The 21,073-nt window shown below is 44.2% G+C and overlaps 1 protein-coding gene across 2 annotated transcripts in view; it reads right to left on the minus strand.

The window, feature by feature from the left end:
- Positions 1-17,143: 17,143 nt before the first annotated feature.
- The window catches only part of FAM3C (FAM3 metabolism regulating signaling molecule C), a 33,422-nt gene continuing 29,492 nt past the window's right edge, over positions 17,144-21,073 (minus strand). For both annotated transcript variants that reach the window (XM_054173883.1, XM_054173882.1), the window contains 3 exons: positions 20,372-20,456; positions 18,736-18,862; positions 17,144-17,446 (listed from right to left, as the gene is read on the minus strand). In XM_054173883.1, the coding sequence (XP_054029858.1) occupies positions 17,357-17,446; positions 18,736-18,862; positions 20,372-20,456 (302 nt within the window). In that variant the 3' untranslated portion in view covers positions 17,144-17,356. The remainder of the gene's footprint in view (positions 17,447-18,735; positions 18,863-20,371; positions 20,457-21,073) is intronic.

The following is a 21,073-nucleotide window of genomic DNA, read 5'->3' on the forward strand; positions in this document are numbered from 1 at the left end:
GATAAGCACAGGAACCGTGGCCAAACCGTCCTGCACTGTTTGGTACCACACACTCTGCAGAGGCAGCGATTGCTCTTACCGCGTGGGACCGCAGCGGGCTTGGCCTTCAGGGTATTGCCAAACAAGGAGTGTATGAAAAAGCAACTGACTGAACAGCAGCCTGCTATGCAGGAATGGCTACAGCGACAGAAAAGAACTCATGCTGACACATTGGAATGTGTAACTCAACGAGCAGGGACAGACACTGAACTTTCCAAGTCTTTAATAGCCACAACGTTTTGAAGATCTATGTGATTAGTTACTACAGTGGAAAAAGCCCAAGATCTCATTAGCCAGAGACTGAAGAGTTAAGAGGGTGTCTCAGACACATTAGATATGTATGTCCATATTTTTAAAACTGGAACTAGATGAATCCCCTAAATGGTTAATTTCTGCAGGCTTTAGGAAAAAAGAAATGTTATGGAAAATGTGCTGCTGTTGACCATGAGGCATTTGCTTTGCAATGGTTTGGAAAGCCATCTTCTGCATTATATGCAGAAAAGCTCTGGTGCTGAGAAACGTGTGACTGCTGAGAGCTGGGCACTGCCTGGCTCGGTCCATCAACGTGGAGCAAGCTGTGTCCACAGCAGAGGGGCTGGAGCACAGCTTGATGAACCTGAATAGCCTCAGCATTTTATAGATTGTCTTTCAAATGCACAAAGGACAGATCTGAGGAGGGACAGCAACACTTTTTGGCATTGAAAGGAAATAAAATCCTTTGCAGGCATTTCCTCACCCTTTGAACACACAATTTCTGAGTCAGCTGGTTGTCACCCTACTCTTGGACTGTATCACACAGTATCACAGTAACTAAGGTTGGAAGAGACCCCAAGGATCATCAAGTCCAACCTGTTCCAACAGACCTCACAACTAGACCATGGCACCAAGTGCCACGTCCAATCTCCCCTTGAACACCTCCAGGGACGGCGACTCCACCACCTCCCTGGGCAGCCCATTCCAATGACAAATGACTCGCTCAGTGAAGAACTTTTTCCTCACCTTGAGTCTAAACCTCCCCTGGCACAGCTTGAGACTGTGTCCCCTTGTTCTGGTGCTGGTTGCCTGGGAGAAGAGACCAACCCCCTCCTGTCTACAACCACCTTTCAGGTAGTTGTAGAGGGCAATGAGGTCACCTCTGATCCTTCTCTTCTCCAGGCTAAACAACCCCAGCTCCCTCAGCCTCTCCTCATAGGGCTGTGCTCAAGGCCTCTCCCCAGCCTCGTTGCCCTTCTCTGGACACGTTCAAGTGTCTCGATGTCCTTCTTAAACTGAGGGGCCCAGAACTGGACACAGTACTCAAGGTGTGGCCTAACCAATCCAGAGCACAGGGGCACAATGACTTCCCTGCTCCTGCTGGCCACACTATTCCTAATACAGGCCAGGATGCCATTGGCCCTCTTGGCCACCTGGGCACACTGCTGGCTCATGTTTAGGCGGGTGTCAATCAGCACCCCCAGGTCCCTCTCTGTTTGGCAGCTCTCCAGCCACTCTGACCCCAGCCTGTGACCTGCCACATTCAGCCATCTGGCTGGTCATTCACAATCATTTTCACAGTTAGCCATGCAAGATTAAGCCCAGAGAAATCTGCCATAAAGCAAAAGACATTTTTTTAAACATTGCTTTCCCTTGTGGAAGCAGCAGCTATAACTTTTCCTTAGGCTGCATCCTAAAGGAAGTTCAATGCACAATGTAATGTATGGATTGCCATGGGTTAGTTGTTTAGGTGGTGCTGGATTGGTTGATGGGTTGGACACGATGATCTTGAAGGTCTCTTCCAACCTGGTTTATTCTATGTATGATTGGCTCACACCACTAACACATTTAAACTGTTGTTGATGATATTTTCTCCCCCCTCCATACATTGGTTTAATTTTATTTTGCATCTGTGAAAGGTTGTTTATTTTTATGCAATGATTTGATGCCTGGCTTAAAAAGTGTTTTCTATTGTTTAAATGTGCAAAGACCTATTTTTGATAAGACAAGAACCTTTATATTTTGTAAATATTTAAATTATGCAAGCTAGGGAGAAGGTTTCCAAAACTAAGGTGATCATATTACAGCCTTTGACCTTTGTTGGTTAGGTATTTGTTGCTATTGTAGTAGCCTTTAATTGCTTTTTATCTGCATGTGCAGGGGGAAATTAGTGAGAGAATTACATAAATGTTCTTTTTCTATACCCTGAGGGTGGTTAGAATTCTTGCAGTTAATACACACAGGTGAGAAATGCTTACTATGATTTTCTCAGTGATCACTTAATGAGTAATCTCTGTACTTTTCTTATTCTTTTAAATCCATTTTACAAACAATGAAATCCTGGCCTTAGTACTAAATTCAGAACTCCCACTGACATCAAGGGGACTTTCAAGGGTTTCTGATCCCTTAACTGGTTCCACACCAGCAGCTTTTAGAAAGAAATCTTAGACAGTTTGGTTGAAGCTTTCAGAGTCACTTTGAAGAATTCATTTCCTAGTGGTCAGTTACTTCCTGTGAAAGATGGTGGCCAGATTCCCTGCACTATTGGATGTGTAGGTCAGGAAGAAGCAAACAATTTCTTCTGTATTGTGTTACTTCACTGCCTTATATGGAGTGTCTCAGGAGCAGCAGTTGAGCAACCAAGAAGTCCTTTATCTGCTGTCTCTTTGTGGATCTTCCCTCCACATTTGGCCAGCCTGTCTCCATTGACCTGGACAGACAATTATCTTGAGGGCTCAAAATATGCTGTGTAAGGGAAGTGCGCTCATTATGCCAGTTGCTCTCATGGGAGGTTTCAACACCCTCCCCAGGAAAACTTGGTTGGGGTGGGCACATTCTGATGAAAGACTCTGTAGAGAGAATAGTGAGCCACTGGTTGTGCCCACCTCCAGCAATGAAAGTAAACCCTCAGGCTCCACAGGCCATGCCACAGCACCTACCAGCAGCATGGATGGGATTTGCTGCTGGTGACTGTTGATATGAAGCTGTTGTACAGACCACCTCTCTATGGATTTGCCCTGCATCAAGCTACTGGCAGAGGTAAGTGCCCTGCATGAGACTGCTTCTAGCAGTACCTCCACTGAGTCTGGTGTTAAGGGCAGTGCATACATACTAGCCTTAACATACATGTTGTTATATGGGGCTCCATCAGGTAAGAACCACTGGAAGTTTGTGGTGAGACCAAGGCAGCCTGATCTGTGTCCTAAAACTACCTTAGCTTTTACTGAACCTAAAGGCCCTTTCATGCCTGACCAGTAGAGTAAGGAAAATCACCAATGTACTTCTGGCACGGTAGGAAATGGGGAGAAAATGGTCCTGGAGCTAAGGTCAGCTTCAGTGCTTTGCCCAGGAGCAAAATCTCAGCAGGCTGCCTCTGTAGGTTTCAAGGGGAAGGGCACTCACATCAGCATTGCATGGAGATGTAGGGCAGTTATAGTGTCTCTTGCCTGCTTGGCTAGCCACTATTTGACATTGGGCTGTTTCTGAGAGGTCATCTAGTTCCAAACAAGCAACAACAACAACAACAAACCCAAACAAAAACGATTTGTTTTTAAATGTTAACAAAAGTGGGGATTTTTTCTGGTTTTGGGAGAGGTGAAGAGTTTCTCAATGACAAAAGATAATGAAGAGAAGTGGCAGCACAGATTGTTTATATGAACTACCATGGCTGAATATAAAAAGTAGAAGGGATCTGAAGCTTCTCTGGCAGCAGAAGGACCAGTCTTGGTGCATGCAGACTTAGAGGTTGCTGCTCAATCTCCTGCTGCACTAACACCAGGGATGTGGATGGGAAAAGGAAGCAAAGCTGAGTGCACTGGGGAGAGTGGAGCTCCTCTCTTTATCTGTTACAATTGAAACTGCTGTTGAAGTTAAGCTCCACTGTAACTTTTTTTGGTTACAACCATAAAACTAGTTCTGGATGGGCAACATCTGTAAAAGCAGTTCTGGATGGGATCACTATTTTGCAGTAGTACCAGGGCTAGAGAAGTTAGCTGAAAGGTATTGCAGTATTTATTCCACAAAACTGCCTTTACTTCTTCCACACTCTGGAAAAGCTCTTCTTGGGTGAAAGCAAGAGGGGGAATCATCTGTAAGACAGCAAGCCTCCTGCTTTCAAAGAGGAGCATATGTAGAACGAATGTGGTTCAGCTACTTTTATGAGCATATGGCACTGGGGTGAATTTCATCCATCTGGTTTAATAATGTGGCTTTTTTCCCAGTGCTGGGACTGGAGGATCAAGGTTGTTGTCATTTAAAAGATAGCCTTGTAATTCTTGTATAGCTTTGCAATAACACATCCTTTCTGTCTGAAGGTAGCTACATGTGTGCCTATCTCAGCAAGCAAGATTAGGGGGAGGGGGGGAAGAAAAGAAAAAAGAGTTGGGAGGAAATTCACAGCCTGAGTGGGGGAAAGGTCTTGTCTCTGTCCTTGCTCTCTCACACTGCTCTTTCATGCATGGATACCGCTGGTCAGTCTGTCGACACACCAGCCCATGCATGCACTGGCAGCTGAAGAATGCCATCCCGTCCCTGCCTGTTGGAGATCCTTCTCAAAGAATGTTTAGTAAAAGGAGAGTATTGTCTCTGCTATCAAATGTCTCTGAGGTGGGCAGCACTTTTCAGTGAATCACAGGCATGTGAAACGTGTGAAGAAAACAGCAACAGTTAGCACTGGTCGTTCAGAGGAAATGATGGCAAAATGACATCCAGTTTGTTTGAGGTTTCTGATGAAGCTGAGATGCTTAATTTCATTGAAGGATGAGATTTCACAAGGTAGCAAACTGGACTTGGCAGTTCCTCATAGATCAAAACCACCACAGCTAGGTCATGTAAAGTGTTGAATCCATACTGAGTCACTTTACTGGCTAAAATCTATTAAAAAGACGCAAAAGGATTATCCCACTGTGGCAAATTTCGTGTCAAATGTTTGTCTGAGCACTCTGATTTACAGTAGTAGATTTCACATAGGATGGTAGTTCAGGAAGTATCAGGGTGGAGTAATTGTGAATCCTCTCCTAATTAGAATGTAGTCACTTCTGTGGAGATTTCCAAAACCCACTTGGATGCATGGAGTCACCATCACTGGAGGTGTTTAGGAAGAGACTGGATGGGGCGCTTGGTGCCATGGTTTAGTTGATTAGATAGTGTTGGATGATAGGTTGGACTTGATGATCTCTAAGTTCTCTTCCAACCTGGTCAATTCAATTCAATTCAGTTCAGTTCAGTTCAGTTCAGTTCAGTTCAGTTCAGTTCCATTCATTTCAATGAATTTCAATCCAACCCTATTCTATTCCATTCTATTCCATTCCATTCTATCCTATCCTATCCTATCCTATCCTATCCTATCCTATCCTATCCTATCCTATCCTACCCTACCCTACCCTACCCTATCCTATCCTATCCTATCCTATCCTATCCTATCCTATCCTATCCTATCCTATCCTACCCTACCCTACCCTATCCTATCCTATCCTATCCTATCCTATCCTATCCTATCCTATCCTATCCTATCCTATCCTATCCTATCCTATCCTATCCTATTTCTGTGCAATCTGATCTAGGTGTACCTGCATTAGCAAGGGGATTGGATTAGATGGTCTCCAGCGGTCCCTTCCATGATTTTATGATTCTATGATTGTATCCCATCTGTCCTGCCCAGATCCCGGTGGGATGCAGTACCACAAATTACTTTTTCATTTCACAGAAGGGCTTGCAATAGCAATGGTTAGGATTTTACACTTTCACAGCTTTTATGACTGGTGAATTGCATGGGCAAACAACAGCTGACACACCAAACTGAGAAACAGGGCTTCAATGACCATCACTAAGGAGTGTAGTAGTAGAAGTAGTAGTACCCTGACTATAGATGGAAAACTGGGGAGAAATTATTTGCTCAAAGTCACTTTCAAAAGCAGGGTCAGACATAGGGCTGAAAAAAAATAATAGGCAGGTCTGAGAACCACAGAATCACAGAATGTATCTGGTTGGAAGAGACCTCAAAGATCATCCAGTCCAGTCTTCAAGCCAGCATTGAAGGGTCAACATTGTATCACATCCCTATGCACCCGGTCCACACACTGCTGGAATGCCCCCAGGGATGGTGACTCCTCCCTGGGCAGACCATTCCAATCTTTGATAACCCTCCCTGTGAAGACATATTTCTTAATATCCAGCCTGAACTTCCCCTGGTACAGCTTGTAACCATTTTCTCTAGTCCTGTTGCTTGACACCAAGGACAGGTTGGGGTCTCTTCCAACCTTAGTTATACTGTGATACTGTGAAAAGAGGCTGCCTCCTCTTTTCTCCAGCCTCCCTTCAGGCAGTTGTTGAGAGTGATGAGGTCTCCCCTCAGCCTCCTCTTCTCCAGACTGAATGACCTCAGCTCCCTCAGACACTTACTGTAGGCCATGTGCTCCAGGCCCTTCCTGAGCCTCGTTGCCCTTCTCTGGACATATTCCAGCACCTTCATGTCCTTCCTATAGTGAGGGGCCCAGAACTGAACACAATACTTGAGTTGTGGCCTCACCAGTTCTGAGTATAGGGGGATGATTACCTCCCTGTTCCTTCTGGCCAACTCCTGATCAACTACCTAATGCTTTGATTACCTGTCACTGTATTTTTTTTCTCAGCTCACATAGTTTGAGAACTGTGGTTTGCCAGCTTGGACTGTGCAGCAACTGAGTTGTGACTGCTGGGCAAGTCCTGCTGAAAAGCCCAGAACAGTTTTTCAGGGGCAGGTGGATTCTGAAATAATCAGTTGGCTAATGTATTTTCTACATTATGCATCCTTTGGTTTGCACTTCTAGAATTCAAATATGCTCCCTCCCTGCCATCTCCCTGTCTGTCCCTACACACCTAAAAAAAAATAAGGCAAATTCATCCTGAAGCTAAATATGACCTCTATGTTAATGCTGCAGATAGTTAATGTTGCAGATAGTGCTGCAATACTCGTGCCTGTCTCAGATTCTGCCATTGCACCGAATCAGCCACTGTGTAGAATAGAATAGAATAGAATAGAATAGAATAGAATAGAATAGAATAGAATAGAATAGAATAGAATAGAATAGAATAGAATAGAATAGAATAGAATTAACCAGGTTGGAAAAGACCTTCGAGATCATCGAGTCCAACCTATCATCCAACACTATCTAACCAACTAAACCATGGCACCAAGCACCCCATCAAGTCTCTTCCTAAACACCTCCAGTGATGGTGACTCCACCACCTCCCTGGGCAGCACATTCCAATGGGCAATCACTCTTTCTATGAAGAACTTCTTCCTAACATCCAGCCTAAACCTCCCTTGGTGCAGCTTGAGACTGTGTCCTCTTGTTCTGGTCCTGGTTGCCTGGGAGAAGAGACCAACCCCCTCCTGGCTCACCTCCCCTTCAGGGAGTTGTAGACAGCAATAAGGTATCCTCTGAGCCTCCTCTTCTCCAGGCTAAACAACCCCAGCTCCCTCAGCCTCTCCTCACAGGGCTTGTGCTCCAAACCCCTCACCAACTTGGTTGCCCTTCTCTGGACAACTTCCAGCAAGTCAACATCTTTCCTAAACTGAGAGGCCCAGAACTGGACACAGGACTCAAGGTGTGGCCTAACCAGTGCTGAGTACAGGGACAGAATGACCTCCCTGCTCCTGCTGGCCACACTGTTCCTGATACAGGCCAGGATGCCATTGGCCTTCTTGGCCACCTGGGCACACTGCTGATTCATGTTCAGCCTACTCTCAACCACTACTCCCAGGTCCCTTTCTGCCTGGCTGCTCTCCATGGGTAGATCTACTAAATAACTGATAGTTTACTCACCTGAGAATGAAGTGGGAATGAATCCTCTCTGGCCACTATCACCTCTGCAGGGCTGGAAGCATGGTGTCAGATAGGAACATGAGACTGCAGTTTATCTCACAGCTAGCAGATAGCACTGACCAGTGTTGGAATTTGCATGCCCTGGTTGACTGTAAAGGGAGGGCCTTCTGTGGAGGGGAGCTATCACTTCATTTGCACAGCAAAGAGATGTAAAAAAGCATCTAGGAGACTGAAGGCAGGCACACTCTTATATGCACTAATTGAACTGGAGAAAGACTGAGAGATTCATCGCAGGGTAGTGCCACATTCCTTGTGAAACGTTCTGCTGACCCTGAGCCTGCAAACAGGAGTACAGATTGCCACAGGCTGAAAGATCAGAGCCTGTCTCCGGGTTTGGCTGTTTTGTTTTCCTCTCAGCCTTGCTGTGTTTAAGGCTATACAGCATAGTTTTAAATAAGCTGCACATTTTCCTTGTTAATACTTCAAGAATCATCAGGTTACCTTCCATTTTATACATATATAAAGTTATATGTGCATCAGGATGCCTTAAATATAATGATGAAACTTCAGATTGGGTAATGCTTCTAGAATCATTTTCCCTAAGGCCCTGAAAATTTGGATTTGATTGTGAAGCAAAGTGAAACACATTCCATGAGCATTTCTGTTTTCTAGAGAACAAGTTTGACACTATACTAGGAGTTAAAACCAGAACACAGTATTATTTATTTGAATGTTGATTTACTCTCTGCCCTGGAAGGTACACTGTGCCTTGAGTCAGCAGCACCAAAACAGCTGCCTACTGAAACAACATGCCATTGTTTTGCATGGACCAATGTGCCCCACAATCTAAGAAATTAATGTGCTAATATTATTTTGACATTAAGCATACTGAGCTTTAAAACCAAGGGTCGAGCGCAAGCTCTACGAGGAGAGGCTGAAGGAGCTGGGATTGTTTAGCCTGGAGAAGAGGAGGCTCAGGGGAGACCTTATTGCTGTCTACAACTACCTGAAGGGAGGTTGTAGCCAGGAGGGGGTTGGTCTCTTCTCCCAGGCAACCAGCACCAGAACAAGAGAACACAGTCTCAAGCTGTGCCAGGGGAAGTTTAGACTCCAGGTGAGGAGAACGTTCTTTACAGAGAGAGTTGTTAGGCATTCGAATGTGCTGCCCAGGGAGGTGGTGGAGTCACCATCCCTGGAGGTGTTCAAGAGGGGATTGGACATGGCACTTGGTGCCATGGTTTAGTAGTCATGAGGTCTTGGGTGGTAGGTTGGACTTGATGATCTTTGAGGTCTTTTCCAACCTTATTGATTCTATGATTCTATGATTCATTGAGGGAATCAATGTGCAGAGGAAGGCAATAGCAAGATCCACACCTTGAGTACTGTGTCCAGTTCTGGGCCCCTCAGTTTAGGAAGGACATCGAGACACTTGAACGTGTCCAGAGAAGGGCAACAAGGCTGGGGAGAGGCCTTGAGTACAAGCCCTATGAGGAGAGGCTGAGGGAGCTGGGATTGTTTAGCCTGGAGAAGAGGAGGCTCAGGGTGACCTCATTGCCCTCTACAACTACCTGAAAGGTGGTTGTAGCCAGGAAGGGGTTGGTTTCTTCTCTCTAGCAACCAGCACCAGAACAAGAGGACACAGTCTGAAGCTGCACCAGGGGAAGTTTAGGCTGGAGGTGAGGAGAAAGTGAGAGAGTTGTTAGCCATTGGAATGTGCTGTGCCAGGGGAGGTTTAGACTCGAGGTGAGGAAAAAGTTCTTCACTGAGCGAGTCATTTGTCATTGGAATGTGCTGCCCAGGGAGGTGGTGGAGTCGCTGTCCCTGGAGGTGTTCAAGGGGAGATTGGACGTGGCACTTGGTGCCATGGTCTAGTTGTGAGGTCTGTTGGAGCAGGTTGGACTTGATGATCCTTGGGGTCTCTTCCAACCTTAGTTACTGTGATACTGTGATACTGTGTGATACTATTAATACCAATTTAAGATGTTCTATTTGAACTAAAGAAAACCCCCATTCTGGTAAGCACCTGAAAGAAGTGGTTGACAGATGACTAAATATGAGTCAGCTGTGTGCCCAGGTGGCCAAGAAAGCCAACAGCATCCTAGCTTGTATTAGAAACACAGTGACTAAACAGGGAGGTGATCATCCCCCTGTACACAGCACTGGTGAGGCCACACCTTGAGTACTGTGTTCAGTTCTGGGCCCCTCACTACAAAAAGGACTTTGAAATGCTGGAGCATGTCCAGAGAAGGGCAATGAGGCTGGTGAAGGCCCTAGGGTAGATGGCTTATGAGAAGGGTCAGAGGGAGCTGGGTTTCTTAAGTCTGGAGGAGGCTGAGGGGAGAGCTCATCACACTCTACAACTACCTGAAGTGAGGCTAGAGCAAGGAGGGGGCAACCTCTTCTCCTTGGTGTCAAGTGACAGAACTAGAGAAACCGGTTTCAAGCTGTACCAGGGGAGGTTTAGGCTGGATGCTAAGAAAGATTCTTCTCAGAGAAGGTGATCAAAGATTGGAATGGTCTGCCCATTGTCAATTTGGTGATTTTGGAACTTTATCCTTTAGTCTCATGGCAGGCTGGGTATGCTCACCAGGTTGGCTGAGCATGTGCTCAGGCTCCATATCCTCTGCCTTGATCCCAGCCCACCAATTGGTTTCACTATATGGTTCAGAGAAGTACTCCACAAACAATAGATTTGCCTCAGTTTGGAGCAGCCAAACTTCAGTTAGAACTCGGGGGGGTGACCAGGAGCTGACTGTGCTGACAAAACCTGACTATGGTCCAGCTATAGTTTCACACTTCTTGTGCATTGAACACTCCAGGTTTTTAACATAAACCACACAAAATCCAATCCCACAAAACACAGCTGGGGAATGTTTGACAGAAGTTCTCAACCAAAGCCCATTTTAGTGATTTCTATTCAAAAGATTTAGACAGAACCAAACTTTTAGGATTATTCAGTGCTACAATCACATCCTGTAGGAGCTGTATGATCACTCAAATGCTCTTACATAAGAACCCTCTCATGAAAACAAGCAAGCTGCATACAGTAAGGACTGAAGCTTCAGGGCAGGCATGTTTTCCATCAATCGATGATTTTACAGCACTTCGACTGCAAGCAACCTCTTTAAAAAGACCTCATTGTTTTCAGTCACTCAGGACTAAACAACACAAGACAGAACTCTCTGTTGAGATCATATTTGGGATAATACAATCTTGACCACTTTGAAATTTTACTTGAGGTCATTGGGGATCTTTCCCATTTGCCAACTGTCCCCTAATTGCAATGCTGAGAAACCACTTTGAACCTCTTGCATTGCAGTGCCACATCTGCAAGAGGACCAAAATTAAGCAGTTGCTTTGGACTGCCTCCAGGGATCAGAAATTTCTCATAGGGGAAGAAGTTATTTCTGTGCATTTGACACATAGCTAGGCTATTACAGTTACCTGAAACGCTCTTAACTCTCTTCATGTATATTCTAAACCCTTAAACAAAGTTTTCATCTCTACATACTCCAAAGGATAATAAACACATGGTGGTAAATATATTTACTAATACATGACAACACAAAAGGTGCATGTTGGATGCTTTTGAGGAGCCTGTGAGGGCTGATATAAAAGCCATAATCCACGAAGTTTTACTATTGGATGGATGATCATGCTGCCAAGATCTGGGAACATGAGGCTGTACTGATAAAGACAATGCTAAAATATTCAAGGCTGAGAAAGATAAGGTGTCAGATAGATTGCTGCAGCCTTTGGTGAGGGAAAAAAACATTTGCAGACTACATTCCACAGAAGGCAGCATTCCCTTCAGCTGCTATCCATCAAGCTCCTAAGCAGAGACATGAATCCTCCCCAGCTGGGAGTGCCTTTTTTCATGTCAAAGAGTTTGTAGCCATATTCTGTTATGGACAACACCCTAAGAAGGAACAGACCCTTTTAAGGGAACAAATTACTACAGATTTACAGATTATAGTGATTTTATAGTGATTATTATATTTTATAGTGACTATTATAGTGATTTTACAGATTATAGTGAGGTGTTTAGGAAGAGACTGGATGGGGTGCTTGTTGCCATGGTTTAGTTGATTACGTAGTGTTGGATGATAGGTTGGACTTGATGATCTCAAAGGTCTCTTCCAACCTGGTCAATTCTATTCTATTTTAAAAGGATGAATGCAAAGCATCTAAAAGGTGAGCCATCAGTTTTGAATTTGCAAAGTAATCAATAGTTTTCAGCAAAGATTTGGATGGTACATAAGAGAACTGATGTATCTAGATGGCTAGGTAAGCATAAAGTCATCTGATGAGCCTGTTTTCACCTGAGTCTGTGAAGGATGCATTAGATCTCATTTGTAAGGGCTGACTATAGAACTTAAAGGGGCTTTAAGCTAATATTAAAACAAACAGAAATGTAAGGAAACCTCTGAAGTAGATTCTTGCATGTTATTCTTATTTTTTTTCACATCTAGGAAAGCAGCACAGCAGGAACCCAAGTGTGTGTGCCTTTTTGGTGTGTTGCTCAGAGAGCAAGAAGCATGGTCCTGTCGTCTCGTCGGGAACAAGCGAAGGTGGAAGTCTGCCGTGTGGAGTCCAACACACCGAGTTGCAGAGGCGAAGGATGGAGAAGGAGAGTCCAGTCAGTTTGCAGAGGTAAAAGCTGTTCAGCTAGCTCTCAACGTAGCTGAACGTGAGAGATGGCCAAAGCTTTATCTCTACACCGACTCATGGATGGTAGCCAATGCTCTATGGGGTTGGCTAAAGAACTGGAAGAAGAGTGGCTGGCAGAGGAAAGGAAAACCCATCTGGGCAGCCGACCTGTGGCAAGACATTGCCGATCGAGTTGAGAGAATTCCAGTGAAAGTGAGACACATTGATGCTCACATTCCTAAGAGCAGAGCTACTGAGGAACAGCAGCACAACCATCGGGCAGATTTAGCTGCAAGAGTTTCTCAAGTAGACAAGGACTCTGAACTTGATCTCGACTGGAAACACCGAGGTGAGATATTCTTAGCTCGGTGGGCTCACGATTCGTCAGGACATCAAGGCAGAGATGCAACATACCAATGGGCTCGTGACAGATCCATAGACATTTCCATGGATGCTATCACACAAGTCATCCATGACTGTGACATTTGTGCTGCTATTAAGCAGGCAAAGCGAATTAAGCCCTTGTGGTATGGTGACAGATGGTCCAAGTACAGGTATGGTGAAGCTTGGCAGATTGACTACATCACCCTACCACGTTCTCGTTCTGGTAAGCAGTACGTGCTTACTATGGTAGAGGCAAACACTGGATGGCTGGAAACTTATGCAGTTCCACATGCAACTGCACGCAACACCATTCTCGGTCTGGAGAGACAGATCCTGTGGAGACACGGAACTCCAGAGAGGACTGAGTCAGACAACGGAACTCACTTCAAGAACAACCTTGTAAAGAGCTGGGCAAAAGAGCACGGTATTGAGTGGATTTTCCACATTCCTTACTATGCACCAGCTGCAGGGAAGATTGAACGCTACAACGGTTTGTTGAAGACCACTCTCAAAGCCATGGGAGGTGGATCTTTGAAAAACTGGGAGAAACATCCTAATGCAGCATCAGAAGCCACTGACCCCTCATGGCATCAACAAACATGTCAAGACCTGATCTTGCAACTTTCTGCTTGGGCTTAGAGGTTCCCATCAGCTATCCAATTTTCTTAATAGCAGGAGCCCAGTTAAGGTTGGCATGTGGCCTTTGCCTAGTCTTACAGACATGAAAATGAACAGGATTCAATCAATAGAAAACCCCTTGCTTGGTATTCACCTTAGCCACAACCGTTCGCTTTAGGGAGGGACTACAGCCTTCCCCTTCTCACATGGGCAAGGCAGTCAACACTTAAGGTGGCAATATTATTACTTTATTTCCCCTCATGAAGTTGTCCATCTGGTGCCTATTTTATTAATACACTCATTCTTGGAAAACACTCAGACTGCAGACAGTCCAAACAGCTCAGGAGACATTACATATGCATCAAGCATTCAGTAGTCGCACCTATGTTTGAGAGAACTAGGTGCCACAGTAAGACTTCTGGAAAGCAAAACAAGCTGAGCAAAAGGAAGCTTTCTCCAAACCTGCACTCAGGAAACTAAAGCTGTAAAAAGCTCTACTGTTTCCAGAGTGGGGTGGGGAGGGCGTTGGGGGCAAAGGAGAAAAAGAAAAGGGAAGTTTCATCATGAAAGACAGTAGGAAAGATGTAGAGGGCACACCTTAAAGCTCCTGTTATTCATACAAAGAAACCCTGTGCAGCAATTGAGAACTGTGGTTTGACAACAAAGTCATCTTCACATGGCTTGAATCCCAGCTGGGTACTCCTTGCTTGCAACTACCTGAAGGGAGGTTGTAGACAGGCAGATGTTGGTCTCTTCTCCCAGGCAGCCAGCACCAGAACAAGAGGACACAGTCTCAGGCTGCACCAGGGAAGGTTTAGGCTGGATGTTAGGAAGAAGTTCTATACAGAGAGAGTGATTGCCCATTGCAATGGGCTGCCTGGGGAGGTGGTGGAGTCACCATCATTGGAGGTGTTCAGGAGGAGACTTGATGGGGTGCTTGGTGCCATGGTTTAGTTGTTTAGGTGGGTTGGATTGGTTGATGGGTTGAATGTGATGATCTTGAAGGTCTCTTCCAACCTGGTCTATTCTATTCTAGTCTATTGGAAAGTTACAGCCTTCTTGTGTCTTCTACTCTGCCCAGAGCTGCACATTTTGAGGTAAGCACGCACCCACTCTTTTCTCTCCTCACCATTCCCTTCTCAACAAGCCTGCTAGATGCTGCAAACATTCCCATATGCATCCTGAAGCTTTGTCATATACAACTACTTTGACATGAATCAAACTGCAGAAAATGCCTTCATCTTTGCAACTGACTACTTCCTACCGTCACCTGTAGGAGAGTCCAGGGAGGCCAAAAAAGTAATCTTTGTGTTTGGTAACCCAAATGAAATATGGATAAGCTTTATCAGAAAGTCTTCTTTCTTAGGAGTAAGAGGAGAAGAGGAGGCTCAGGGCAGACCTTACTGCTGTCTACAACTGCCTGAAAAGAGGTTGTAGCCAGGAGGGGGTTGGTCTCTTCTCCCAGGCAAGCAGCACCAGAACAAGGGGACACAGTCTTAAGCTGCACCAGGGGAAGTTTAGACTCGAGGTGAGGAGAAAGTTCTTCACAGAGAGAGTTGTTAGCCATTGGAATAGGCTGCCCAGGGAGGTGGTAGAGTCACCATCCCTGGAGGTGTTCAAGAGGGGATTGGATGTGGCACTTGGTGCCATGGTTTAGTAGTCATGAGGTCTTGGGTGACAGGTTGGACTTGAGGATCTCTGAGGTCTTTTCCAACCTTATTGATTCTATGATTCTATTAGGCTCCTCGAGCTCAATCCAGACCCTGCAACAGAGAGGGAGGACAGAGGGGCAGTGGCTCAAAACAGATTTAGCTATTGTGAGAAAGTGTAATATTTGGGTTTCGCAAGGGGAATTGCTGGGGACAGTGAGGTTCAATCTTTGGGCTGATTGGTTGGTCATAGTTTGTGTTGTGTGGGGTTCGATCCTTGTGTATTGGGAGAGAAAGGTGAGGCACCAAGATGTCTGAAGACTGGCCAGGTCAAAAGTGTAGGTTTTGTCCCAGCCCTGATGGAGAGGGGTGGGAGGGTGCTGGGGAAATGTATGTATATGTATGTTTGACGTCTATATAGGTTCAACTCGTGTTGTTATGGTGCACCTCTAGCAAACCTGCTACGCACCCAGCACTGTTTTGCCTTTATTTGATGATAAACTGGTTGTACATAAAATTAAGCAGTGAGCTTGTTTCTCACACCATCTTCTTAATGCCCCTTCCAGGGCAGCCCTACACAAGAAAATCTGCAACCATTAACAAAAGCAGTTTCACTGGATAAGGTGCATTTATTGCTTTTCTACACTAAACTTGAGGGAATAATCACATTCTTTGTCAAGCTAGCTAAACATACAGAACAACTCAGAATCCAGTCTTATTCTGCTATCACAGGTTATAGAAGGCAATTCCCAACATTGCTTGAAAATTTTAGTGCACAGAATTAAGTTTGTCTCAGGAGACATCAGCAATAGGAGTCTTTTGAGCACCACTCCTGTGTGCTCCTGAAAAATCTTCTGAGGTTTCTTGTCCCATGTTACCAGCTGGAAGGTTTTGAAGATTATACCAGAAGTCATGTCAGCCCCTATCTGGTCAATACCAACATCATCAGTTACACTGTTAATAGCTTAATTTCAGCAAAAGCTCTAGCTGACCCTACTGAAAAGAAACAAGCTTCCTGAGAAAACAACGTTTTCTCAGAGCTCTAATACAAGCTAAAGAATAAGGTCACTTCAACTTGGTCCATTTTCCTATCAAAAAAACCCCAACAAAAACAAAATCCACCAAACCCAAAATAAAACAAACAGACAACAACAAAAAACCCCCACCCACCACCAAACCCTATTGTCAGTTAAATGTCACATCTCTAACATCTCACTGGAAGAACCAATTGCCTCAGCTCACATTGGAAGCAACCTAAGTGGCAACGGTTGCACCATTGTGTCCTCTGAAACAACTCTCCCTAGAAGGCATACTGCTTCCTAACAGGATCCTCAGGATGGGAAATTACTGATGAACTAAGCTGCTCCATAATGCACACTTAGCATGTGACTAGCCACTAGAGCTCAATAGTCACAGAGAGAATTGATGGTCAAGGAGCAGTATAAGAACGGCAATAAAAATGGAATGAGTTAACCACAGTACTGCTACTTAACACACCATTGTCTCTTCTGCAAAGTAAAGAGTATTTTTCAAGTCAAGTGCAAATCCTTCCAAACAGCTTTTAAATATCACAACATGCTATTTATACATTTATTTTGCTTCTTACCCTAATAGAAATAATTTCTCTTGTGCTTCTCATGGCAAATTTGGGTTACAGTATCCGGTACTCTCTGCCGATTACTCAGTTCTGGATCACTTCACACTGGAATAACCGAATAGCTTGAATAAAAAGTGATGTTGCCCTTAAAAAGGCAGAGGATAAAAAGAAAAATTAGAGTTCTTTATTAACTTATCACTAAAATCTACAATATGTCACAAAGGTTACATACAGCAACGTTACGCTGTTAAGAGGACAGTACAATATTTGTCAGGATCTCTTTATTATCTGCATATGCAATTTATGAGCCAGCTGATCTACAAGGTGTCCTTCACCACAGGCAAACTAAATACTGTGCTTTTAAAGAAACCTGCATAGAAATTATTTGATGTTTATTTTATTTTGGACATATTTACACCAAAAAAAAAAAAACCAAAACCAAAAAAAAAGAAGGATTTCTATGTGTGTTAGCAATAAATAATCCCAATATTCAAAATGTCAGTGCTCATGCACACACCGACAAGATGGCTGCATGCTTTAAAAAGATTATTTACAGTACAGTCTCCTTCATAGCCCTCTCCCTAATAATAGCAGAAAGTGCATTTTCTTCCATAGTCTTTCTCATTTCTTCTTCTGGTCATTTAGTCTTGCTTCTGGGGGATACAGCCTTCCATCTCGACAACTTCTGGCCAGCCTTCGTACTTGTTTGTGTCCTTGTTGTTCTTTATATGCTATAAACAGAAAGCACCAATCTACCATTAACACAGTTGTTTATCCTTTTGCTTTGATTCACAACTTTAAAAGGTATTTTACTGGCATTTGTGATTTCTGAAGGCCATGGACAAAGAGAATACACCATTGTGAGAGGCCTTGAGCACAAGTGCCTATGAGGAGAGGCTGAGGGAGCTGGGGTTGTTTAACCTGGAGAAGAGGAGGCTCAGGGGTGACCTTATTGCTCTCTACAACTACCTGAAGGGTGGCTGTAGCCAGGAGGGGGTTGGTCTCTTCTCCCAGGCAACCAGCACCAGAACAAGAGGACAGTCTCAAGCTGCACCAGGGGAAGTTTAGGCTGGAGGTGAGGAGGAAGTTCTTCACAGAGAGACTTGTTAGCCATTGGAATGTGCTGCCCAAGGATGTGGTGGAGTTACTGTCCTTGGAGGTGTTCAAGAGGGGATTGGACGTGGCATTTGGTGCCATGGTTCAGTAGTCATGAGGTGCTGGGTGACAGGTTGGACTTGATGATCTTTGAGGTCTTTTCCAACCTTATTGCTTCTATGACTAGCTTTTTGCAATTTGCATCAAATATAATGATCCTCCAGTACTCACCACACCGTGTACATTTGCTCAAACAAGTGTATGCTAAAAACAGTTGAGCCAAATGAAGAAAATACTTTTACAACTAATTCTGGATGTTTATTTTGGAAGAGAGACAAGCAAGGAAAAGAACAACTGCCTCAGAATGAACCACTAGTCAAAAAAAAAAAAGGGATAGTAAACTTCTAAGGCAGTGAGAACAGTCAGATTTTGAAGAACACTATTTAATGTTGAATGCCTGCTTTTTTAGTAAATTAGGGATTTCTTTTTCCACCAAGCAACCACCCCCAGGTCCCTTTCTGCCTGACTGCTCTCCAGCCACTCTGTCCCCAGCCGGTAGTGCTGCATGGCACTTGGACTTGTTAAATGCCATCATGTTGGACTCCATGCATCTGTCCAGCCTTTCAAGGTCCCTCTGCAGAGCTCTCCTACCCTCTAACAGGTCGACTCCTGCCCCCAACTTAGTGTTGTCTGCAAACTTACTAATGATGGACTCAATGCCCTCATCCAGATCATCAATAAAGATATTGAACAGCACTGGGCCCAACACTCATCCCTGGGGGACACCACTAGTGCCTGGCTGCCAGCTGGATGTGGCACCATTCACCACCACTCTCTGGGCTCAACCCTCCAGCCAGTTGCTAGCCCAGCCATGCTTTTACTAATGCAAGCTGTTACATTCCCAGTAAGTTGTAGAATCACAGACCTGTTCAAAAGGGCTTTTAGTCTTAATTCCTTTTCCACCACAGAAGACCCAGTTATCTCTAAAGCCAAGGTTAGTAATAGATGTGCTTCCTAATTCGGCAATCAGTTTCCGTGCTTCCTCATTAAGCCTTGAAAAGAAAACAGAAAAGTTCAGAATGTGAATAAAACACATGCCCTTAGAGCTTTCACTCATGGAACATTCACTTTGTGGAACATTCAGCTTAACTCTGATTAAATATAGTTTAAGTCAGTCAATATTGAACAAGATCTAGCTTTCAAAATCAGATAAGGCTACTTCTGAAATCACCTGATCTAAAGAGCACTGGCTCTTTAATACTATAGCATACATACCTATCAGTACACCAACAAAAGCCAAGAACCCCCTCCTGTGAGAATTTATACACACATCTCAAATCATGTTAGCAATTCCCCAAGCAACTAAAAAAGTCAACCTTTAAAGTAAACATTCTTTACAGGCTCATGCTGAAGTCTAGATAAAGTAAAAGATATTTTAGATCAGAAGAATGGCCTTGTCTGCTTGGGTCAGTTAATTCAAAATGCACAGTGATGCCCCACAGCATGGCTCAGTGCCTGGAGGTTTAAGTCAGATGAAAGGGAAAACAGTTCTGTAGCATGATAAAGTATCATTCAAAAATGTCCAAGTAACAGCTCTTTATTTCCTCCTTTCAGTTACTCTATTTGCCCAACTAAACAACACACACAACTTTTGATTACTACTGCTGAGTTACAGCTGAAATTATAGAAAGGGGAAGCACTTTGGAGATTATTTGCACAACTCACATCCCAAATTTCTCCAGGATTAGGGCAGCTTACATTTAGAAAAGACAGACATCTATCTCTTGAACATGTTAGCTCTTCACAGTTTAACTGTTTAAAGAACTGGCATTTCTGATTACTGTCAAGCACCAGAGATAAGCTTTTGGTTCATTATGTGGTATCACTAATAAGCAGCAGTTTCTGGGTGTCAATGAGTGGGCCAATTTTACCTTCTTGTTCAGCTAATAGGGTACCTGCAGAAAAGCTTTCAAAAACATCAGCTGTGACATGATTATTGAAACCGAGTCTAGTTTTTACCTAAAACATCAAAAGTGGGGACAAATTCTAGGAGAGCAGCTAGAAACCTACCAGATCATCAGGAACCAGTAAAGATAAGGTTATGGGTTTAAAAAAACCCCAAACTTAAAATGCCTGGCATGTAAACCTATTCTTCACAGCTATGAGCAAGCAGTTGTTGGATGGGTTTGACGTTGTCTCGTTACATAAATATTTTCTTAGAGGAGTAATAAAAGTCAGCCAAGTATACTGATTAAGCAAACACAAACTAGGCAGCTATTAATCTCCAGTGTTTTCAGCATTTCAGAAACTTGTGATATTTATGCTAAAGGGCCTAACTGCATTGTTTCTCTGTTCTTAGTATCACAAAAGTATGCCTCCAACAGAGCTCTAGGCAAAACGCACACATAACCTATTATGCTTGCGTTAGCTTTAACCTAATCTGTGTGGTCCCCAAATCACATTAGCATTATAAGAAAATAGAACAAAATCCTGGAAGCATAGTATAAAACAAGCATTCTGAAGTTTAAGCAGTGCTTACGATCTACAAATCAAGGACCTACTTGGTTGCACCATCATCGTATGTTCCCATTAGCACTATCGTTCCATCCTGGATAGACTTCAGAAATTCAATGAACGGTGCCACGTCTGAAAAGAGGAAGGGCACAAAGCTGTTCAATAACACTCACTCCCTCCACAATGAAACACCTGCAATGCCTTCCTGCAAAGACATTCCTTTAAGTGTATTTGTAAATGTACTTATAAATGTATAAAACGATGCTCAGTGGGAGAAAGATGAAATACATCAGAGGGAGCTCTTTCCTTTTACAGAGAGATTTTGATCCATAGCACAAAGACATAAAGCGCTAGGGGGAACTACCAGGGAGAATGAGTGTTTGATCATATCATTCCCTCCCACCTCAACTATTTAACTTTCTCAAGTTGCACTCTCCTCACAATTAGAGAGGTAGAGGTGAAGAACTCTCAGAACTACCATCTTAAAAGCTGTCAAACAGAAAGGGACACGGGGGGTGCTGATTGACAGCTGGCTGAACATGAGCCAGCAGTGTGCCCAGGTGGCCAAGAAGGCCAGTGGCATCCTGGCATGCATCAAGAATAGTGTGGCCAACAGGAGCAGGGAAGTCTTTGTGCCCCTGTACTCAGCACTGGCCACACCTTGAGTACTGTGTCCAGCTCTGGGCCCCTCAGTTTAAGAAGGACATTGAGACTCTTGAACGTGTCCAGAGAAGGGCAACAAGGCTGGG

This window comes from Dryobates pubescens, chromosome 27 (genome assembly GCF_014839835.1).
Source record: "Dryobates pubescens isolate bDryPub1 chromosome 27, bDryPub1.pri, whole genome shotgun sequence".
NCBI lineage: Eukaryota > Metazoa > Chordata > Aves > Piciformes > Picidae > Dryobates > Dryobates pubescens.